This window comes from Scyliorhinus torazame, chromosome 5, assembly GCF_047496885.1.
Source record: "Scyliorhinus torazame isolate Kashiwa2021f chromosome 5, sScyTor2.1, whole genome shotgun sequence".
Lineage (NCBI taxonomy): Eukaryota > Metazoa > Chordata > Chondrichthyes > Carcharhiniformes > Scyliorhinidae > Scyliorhinus > Scyliorhinus torazame.
The window spans coordinates 281,869,159-281,878,031 of NC_092711.1; the positions used below are offsets into that span (position 1 = coordinate 281,869,159).

At 44.5% G+C, this 8,873-nt stretch overlaps 1 protein-coding gene across 5 annotated transcripts in view; it reads right to left on the reverse strand.

Annotated features, from left to right (window-relative positions):
* Positions 1 to 228: 228 nt before the first annotated feature.
* gria3b (glutamate receptor, ionotropic, AMPA 3b) overlaps positions 229 to 8,873 on the reverse strand; it is a 626,694-nt gene continuing 618,049 nt past the window's right edge. For 3 of the 5 annotated variants that reach the window (XM_072505638.1, XM_072505639.1, XM_072505637.1), the window contains exon 16: positions 1,443 to 1,601. Coding sequence is in view for 2 of the 5 variants with exons in the window: in XM_072505636.1 (XP_072361737.1) it covers positions 1,437 to 1,601 (165 nt within the window). In the remaining 3 variants the exon portion in view is untranslated. Of the gene's footprint in view, positions 1,602 to 8,873 lie in introns of all 5 variants that reach the window. The other 2 variants (XM_072505636.1, XM_072505635.1) reach the window with 1 other exon arrangement.

Genomic DNA, 8,873 nt, shown 5'->3' on the forward strand with positions numbered 1-8,873 from the left:
CACCCACATTGTGATGACATTGAGATAAAGGAGGCAGGGAGGTTTAACATTATTAAGTGCGACTGACGGACAGCGGCTCTTGTAACTTCAGTTGATTACACACTGGTAAAGGGCAAAAAACACAGAGAAATGTCACGCCTCACTGCTTCAAAAAGAATAAGAAACCGCCCGACCACAAAAGCCGTTAAGCAAAAAAAAAAATCAGAGGCATACACTGTGATTCGGTCAGGCATTTGCAGACTTCTTTTTTTCTATACAGTTTATTTACAAAATGTATTAAAATTCCTTTCTTTTACAACACCTCATTACCGAGACTCAGTAAATGATGTCCACTCATGCATCTTTATGCTTTAAATATTTGCTATTTTGCTCGTTTGTTAACATTTCTGTGTTTGCTGATGTGCAGTTTTAACAAAAAAAAAATTCTTTAAGTGACTACAGCTTAACTTCTATAGCTTGAAGTTAATAGCGGGACGTGTAGGCAATCACTGTCTTACATGCAAGTTTAAAAAGAATGAAAAGAACTCAAATCCTTCACCTCTGTGAAGTCGATCACTCTTCAAAACTGACACAAGTTGATAAATCTACATTGGTTCTGTTCATATAATCCTTTAAAAAAATCAGTTTCTTTTCTATAGATACTTTATTTGTGGAGCACTGATTAACCCTTTCTCAACTGATCAGGCCGCTTTCGATTCAGATGAAATCTTCTCAATGATCAGACGTTTGAAAATGTTCAGAGAGGAAAGGGTTAAGCACATTTGCTCCGATATAAAAGTAGGCCATTTCATTGTACATGATTGTTCACATTCCTTTTGACATCTTGACAGCGCCTCCTTTGCTTCCTCACAGATTGGATGTTAACCTACTGAATCCCCATTTGTAATATTAACAGAGGTAATTAGTATGTAGATACTTTACTGAACAGCCTGGATTTTACTTTAAAAAAAAACCTTACAATTCTGTTTGTTTTTCCTCTCACAGAAAAGATATCATGTAAGAATTTTGCCTCTGTATCTTGCAAGGAATATCTAATTTTTTAAATTGCCATTATTTCTTATTAGTTAATCAGTCATTAAACAAACTGTTTTCAGACATTATTTTATATTGCACATTGAGTGTTTTTCCAATTTTTCATTTATTTGGTGCGAGAAGACTGCACTGGCACCCAAAGTAATGAATTCCAATATTATTGTTCAGACATTTTATACATGAAACCTTTCTCTGCAATAGTTGTGTAATCAAATGATGGCTTTTTGCTGAACTAAATTGATTTTATTCCCGTATATAATTTCACAGAGAAGCTTGATTCTCTTTTTTAAACTCTGTCCTGTATTTTCAAGCAAGCTAGACTCTTATTGTGATTCAGAATGATGAGTTGCATTGTTGTGATTCTCCATTATGTTCCATAAGGCACTGAAGGAGTATTCAGTTTTTTATGAAAAGTCTGGTGCACCATCAGCCACTCTTGTACCATGTCTGACACCTGGTACAGCGTGCAGTGACCACAGGTAGTCAGGGGTCATGGCACGGCCGTTTTCTCCAACGCTCCCAAATATGGACAGTGTTCCTTTGTTTTGCGTGGCATCAGTGTAGGTGAGCTGTGTTACAAAGAAGGGGAAAGAAAGAGTACACACTATTAAAATCGAGAGCACCAAATACATTACCATACAACTTATGGGTCAACTGGCAAGTAAATGCTCAGTCTGACACAAAATATGATACAGTTCCCACATTGCAAAGAAAATGTCTGGTCAGCTGAAATAACGCAAATGAAGTTTGCAAAACAAAAGCAAAATACTGCGGATGCTGGAACTCTGACATACAAAGAGAAAATGCTGGATGAACTCAGCAGACCTGGCAGCATCCGTGGAGAGAAACGATTAACGTTTTGGATCTAAATTATTCTTCATTTAGATCTGAAACTCTCTCCACAGATGCTGCCAGACCTGCTGAGTTTATCCAGCATTTTCTGTTTTTATTTAAGTCAGCAAAATGACTGTCAAGGAAGAATACATTTCCAGACATGTACAGTGAAAGTTTCAAGAGGTATATGCATTTGCATGCTACACTGACTGGACCAAACAAGCATAATTCTAATACACGTTATTACAGAATTGCTTACAGAATTGGACACAAAGATTTAGTAGATATCACAGTTGTTGGAAAAATTCTGATTAGCCAACCTGGCATTTTGTGCAACTCAGTACTTCGAAGGTAATTTACAAGATCTAAAAATATTTAATTAGCTCATACAGTTTCCACACATGCTAGATTTTAATTTTGAGATTATTTCAGCTGCTATTAATGCCAGTCATTGCTACCCAGGTGAGATACTGGCTTGGACTACCACGGAGTCGGGATGGCAAGGGAGCCTCACAATTCGCAGCTGGGACCCGATTCCAGGATTCCTGACCCCATACCGGTGTTTCCAATTTTTCAACAGGGCTTTTAAAGGATTTGGGCTGGTTCGGGCTGTAAGCCCACACCCTGCGCTCCTGACCCGCCGACTCCATTGCGGGAATAGGCTAAAGATAAAATTGAAGCATTTGCAATCTTCTTCAGCCAGAAGTGAATGATCGATCATGGCCTCTTTTTGTGGTCCCCAGCAACACCTATGCCAGTCCTCAGCCAATTCGATTCACTATACATGATAGCAAGGAATGGTTGCAGACTCTGCAAAGGCTTTGGGTCCTGACAACGGCAATAGTACTAAAGACTTGGGCTCCAGAACTTGCCGTGCTCCCTGGCCAAGCTGTTCCAGTGCAGCCAGAACACTGGCATCTATCCAACAATGTTGGAAATTGCACAGGTAGTCCAGTCACTTTGATCATAAGAATGAGAAAGCAGAATATTTTTAAAAGTTGATGATCAAAGAGACTTCTGCTTATATTCTCTGGAGTTTAGAATAAGGATCTCGTTGCAGCCAACAAAATACTGAAGGGGTTTGATAGGGCGGATACTGAGAGATTGTTTCTGCTGGTCGCGGAATCTATAACATAGGACCACAATCGGAAGGTAAGGGACCAGTCATTCAGGACTGAGATGAGGAGAAATGTCTTCACTCAAAAAGTTGTGATTCTTTGGAACTCTCTATCCTAGAGGGTTGTGGATGCTCCATCATGGAATGCATTTAAGACCAGGAGAGACAGATTTCTGGGGCGAGATTCTCCGGTTGCCAAAATCACATTCGGCGACCGGCTGGAGAATCCCCGTTTGCGCCAAAATCGAGGGCGCCGCCGCTTTTGCCATGCTCCGCCCCCTCAAAAACGGTGTACTCGAATAGTATGCCGCATGCCGTCGGGAAGGCCTCAGGACGTCACCTGAGGCCCTTCCCCGATGGGCCGAGTTCCTGATGCCGTGGAACACTTGTCCTTATTATTTTCGTAAACCCGGCGTGGCGGCTGCGGACTGGGTCCAGCGGCACCACAGTTGGCGGGGAGCCGTTCCACAGGCAGGGGGCTTTGACAGGGGCTGGGGGCATGGGTGGGGGCTGTTCTGGGGGTGGCGAGGCTGATTACAGGGGGGCAGTTTTTGACAGGCCGGGTCCACGCGCGGCCGGCGCCATGTTGGCCACGGACCCGGCAATTCTCCGGCCATATCCGCAGGTAAAGCCGGGGGCTTTATGCTGTGTGCCTGGTAGCCCCCCACCAGATGGAGGAACGGTGCAGCTTTTGCGCTGTTTTTTCGGGTTTAAAACGCCACTGTTCCCACGCCGGCGTCAGCATTTAGACTTCAAATCTGAGAATCCAGCCCCTGGTCTCTCTGGGGAGTGGGTGGGAAAATAGAGTTGATGTCCACGATTAGCCATGAACGTATTGAATGGTGCAGCTGGCTTAATGGGCCATATGGTCTACTCCAACCTGCTCCTATTCCTGGGTCTGGTTTAGCACAGTGAGCTAAATAGCTGGCTTGCAATGCAGAACACAGCCAGCAGCGCGGGTTCAATTTCCGTACCGGCCTCCCCGAACAGGCGCCGGAATGTGGCGACTAGGGGCTTTTCACAGTAACTTCATTGAAGCTTTGAAGCCTACTTGTGACAATAAGCGATTATTATTATTTCCTTTGTTCTTATGCAAAGCAGGACAACTCCAAATGGCCAGTTACTACCCAATCACTCGACTCTCGATCATCAGCAAAGAGATGGAAGGTATTGTCGAGCACTTACTCAGCTATAACCTGCTCATTGACCCTCAGTTTGGGTTCTGCCAGGGCCACTCAGCTCCTGACCTTATTCCAGACCAAGGCCAAACATTAACAAAAGAGCTGATCACAAGAGGTGAGGTGAGAGTGACTGCCCTTTACATCAAGGCAGTATTGGGCTGAATGCCACATCACGGAGCCCTGGGGAGCTCAACTTGCCAGCAGGACCGGTTCCTCACAGATCAGGGCGCCATTTTGAAAGGGCTGTAAATACCCCGCCATTTCAGGACACCCCCTTCACCCCCCCTATATTTCTGTGACCATTTCATTCCCCCCTCACCCACCCATTTTATGGGCATAGTCCCCTAGGCCGTGGCCCTTGGCACTGTGATCCTGACACACTGGCAGTGCCCCGAGTACTCTGGCAGTGCCAACTGGGCACTCTGGACTTCCAGAATGTCACTGCCGGGGTGCTTGGTTGGCACTGCCAGGGTGCCTGGTTGGCACTGTCAAGGTGCCCTAGTGCCAGGGTACTACCCTGTCCTGTCCCAACCATCAGAGGGGGAGGGGGGGCTCCAAGAACCCTGAGGTTCCCTCACAACTGGTCTTCGCTTGTGGAGACCAGTACTACTCGGCGCCTGGCTGAGGCCTCGTAGGTGCTGCCATTGGTTCCCGGGCGGCGGGTGAATGCAGCAATGGGATGTCTAAATGAGCATATCATTATCTGAATCAAGCCCAGTGAGGGCGTGATCCAGACTGTGCCAGGCACAGCAAGTCGGGTGACTCGCACAAAGTTTTGCGCCCGGCGAGCAGCACGATTTGGACCTCTCCCGCGATTCACCCATCGCACCAGGTTGTGGGAAAATTGCACCTAGCACTTTTAAAAGGGAGAAGATCAGTACAGAGAACAAAGAACAATACATCACAGGAACAGGCCCTTCGGCCCTCCAAGCCTGTGCCGACATGGTAACTGAAACATGGTAACTGCCTAAACTAAAACCGTATCCACTTACGGAGTCTGCATCCTTCCATTCCTACCCTATTCATATATTTGTACTTGACTCTCCTAACCTAGGAAAGAGCATTTGACTATCCACTCTGTCCATGCCACTCATAATCTTGTAGACCTCTATCAGGTCGCCTCTCAACCTCTGTTGTTCCAATGAGAACAGGCCTGATTTATCTAAACTCTCCTCATAGCTAATGCCCTCCAGACCAGGCAACAATCCAGTAAACCGCTTCTGTACCCTCTCCAAAGCATCCACATCCTTCTGGTAGTGTGGCGACCAGAATTGTACACAATATTCCAAATGAGGCCTAACTAAGGTCCTGTACAGCTGCAACATGACTTGCCAATTTTTATATTCGATGCCCCGGCAGATGAAGGCCAGCATGCCGTATGCCTTCTTGACCACCTTATCCACATGTGTTGCCACTTTCAGTGATCGGTGGACATGCACGCCCAGATCTCTCTGCCTGTCAATGCTCGCAGGAGTTCTCCCATTTACTGTGTAATTCCTACATGCATTGGACCTTCCAAAGTGCATTACCTCACACTTGTCCGGATTAAACTCCATCTGCCAGTTCTCCGCCCAAGACTCCAACCAGTTTATATCCTGCTGTATCTCCTCTTCATTATCCGCAATTCCACCAATTTTTGTGTCGTCTGCTAACTTACTCATCAGACCAGCTACATTTTCTTCCAAATCATTTAATAACACTATGAACAACAAAGGTCCCAGAACTGATCCCTGTGGAACGCTGCTAGTCACAGCCTTCCATTCAGAAAAGCACCCTTCTGCTGCTACCCTGTCTTCTGTGCCCAAGCCAGTTCTGTATCCAACTTGCCAGCTCTCCTTTGATCCCATGTGACTTCACCTTTTGTACCAGTCTACCATGACTTGTCAAAGGCTTTACTGAAGTCCATGTATACAACATCTATTGCCTTTCCCTTATCTATCATCTTTGTCACTTCCATCATTAATAAGTCCATTTGTTTTCAAACGTGAGTAAATCCTGTCTCTCAGAATCTTTTCCAATAATTTCCCTACCATTGACATAGGGCTCACCACCTCTAGTTTCCTGGATTATCCCTGCTTCTCTTCTTAAACAATGGAACAACATTGGCTACTCTCCAGTCCTCTGGAACGTCACCTGTAGCCAATGAGGATACAAAGATTATTGTCAAGGCCCCAGCAATTTCCTCCCTTGCCTCCCACAGTATTCTGGGGTAGGTCCCATCAGGCCTTGGGGACTCATCTACTTTAATGCTTTGTAAGATGCCCAACACCTCCTCTTTATTAATATCAACATACTCCTCATCCACCAAGTCCTTCTCTTTGGTGAATACTGAGGCAAAGTATTCATTTAGTACCCCTCCCATTTCCTCTGGTCCCATACATGGATTCCCTCCAATATCCTTGAATGGACCAACCCTTTCTTTGGCTACCCTCTTGCTCTTTACATACGTGTAAAACGCCTCAGGATATTTCATAATCCTGTTTATTAATGAAATTTCATGACCCCTTTCCTAACTCCTACCTTAAGTTCCTTCATACTTTCTTTATATTCTTCAAGAGCCTCATCTGTCCTAAGTCTTTTAGACATTATGAATGCTTTCTTTTTCTTTTAGACATTATGAATGCTTTCTTTTTCTTCTTGACATTATGAATGCTTTCTTTTTCTTTTTGACAAGGTTCATAATATCCCTGGTTATCCAGAGTTCCCTATACTTGCCACCCCTATCTTTTGTCCTCACAGATACATGCCGGTCCTGAATTCTAATCAACTGACATTTGAAAGCCTCCCACATGCCAGATGTTGATTTTCCTTCAAACAAAGGAAACTGCTTGCAGAGGCAGAAGTGTTGGCAGCCAAAGGACACAGTTTGAAGGTGATTGGCAAAAGATCCAAAGGCGACTTGAGGAAACATTTTTTTAATGCAGTGAGATTTTGCTATCTGCAGTGCCCTGCCTGAACGGGTAATGGAGGCAGATACAATTCCTTTCTGAAAGCCTCAATTGACATGGCCTCCACCACTCTGCCAGGCAGGGTATTGTTCAGACTGGGGAAGGATTGAAAATGGCACACCGGAGATCTATCTTCACTTTCAGGAGGTCAATGGTTGGTCAGTGATGTTGGCCATCTTTTCAAGATGATGCCCGGATAGGAGAACAGACTACTTTCCATCAGGCCTGCCTCGCCACGGAATATGGCGCAAAACCTCAGGTTGTATAATTAATTAGGTCAGGACCAGAAAATTTGGTGTGTTTCTCAACCGTCTTCCGCAGGGGGAAATGCTCCACATTCCAGCAGGACTTAGTCGCACGATAGGAGAATTCCACCATTGATTAATCACATTTAGAATAAGAATGTAGTTTACATTCAATAAAATAGACAGGGCATTGGGCCATGGGAAATAGGATGATAAAAGGGATGAGAAACTATAGTTTATAAGGAGAGATTTGGGACACTGGGATTAATTCCACTGAAGCAGAGAAGGTGAAAAGGCTATTTAATATATGTTCGTAAAAATATAAAATCTTGCAATGGCAAAAGGCTATTTCTTCTGGTTGGGTATCAGGATGAGGGGATCTGTAGATCAAAATTGGCATTCGGAGTAAGGTTAGATGTTTTTTTACTCCAAGGACAATTGGAGCTGTGAAGCTTAAAACACAGGGGATGGAACACAGGTTAGTACATCTTTGAAATACATTTTTAAAACATTCATTTATTAGTTGTGGGCGTGCTGGCCAGAACAGCATTTATTGCCCATCACTAGTTGCCCTTGAGAAAGTGGTGGTGAGATGCCTTCTTGAACCACTGCAGTCCCTGTGGTGTAGGTACACCCACAGTACTGTTAGGGAGGGAGTTCCGGGACTCAGCAACAGTGAAGGAATGTTGATATATTTCCAAGTCAAGATAGTGAGTGACTTGGAGGGGAACCTCCAGGTGGTGTCATTCCCAGGTATCTACTGTTCTTGTCCTTCTATATGGTAGTAGTCATGGGTTTGGAAGGTGCTGCCTAAGGAACCTTGGTAAGTTCCTGCAGTACATCTTGGATATGGAACACATGACTGCCACTATTCGTCGGTGGTGGAGGGATTAAATATTTGTGGATGGGATGGCAATCAAGTGGGTTGCTTTGTTCTAGATAGTGTTGAGCTTCTTGAGTGTTAGTGGGGCTGAAATCATCCAGGCAAGTGGCGAGTATTCACTCCTGACTTGTGCCTTGATGGACCAAAGTACAATATTGGATAATACTGGATAAATATTTGAAGCACGGGGAAACTTAGGGCTATGGGGAGACAGCAGTGTAGTGGGATTACATTTGAATTGCTTGAGCAAATATTTGGCAGTCACAAATAGTTGCTGTTTTGTACAACAATCAATATCTTTACTGGATGAGGGTTCACTGAATTTGTTGTCAGTGTGAGCCGAATGACAATTTTGACCTACAGATCCCCTCATCCTGAAAGCCAACCACAAGAAATAGGCTTTTGCTATTGAAAGATTTGGTATTTTTATGAACATAGCCTTTTCGCCTTCTCTGCTTCAGTAGAATTAATCCCAGTGTACCCTACCAATATTTAATATCAAGGTTCAAACCATGACAACAATTTCAGTGAACCCTCAGCATTTCATCACAACTGAGCCTGACTCTGCCATTGCCTGACATGAACATTCACCAGGGTCTGATGGATGATAGTAAGGCTGGGGAAGCCTGACCA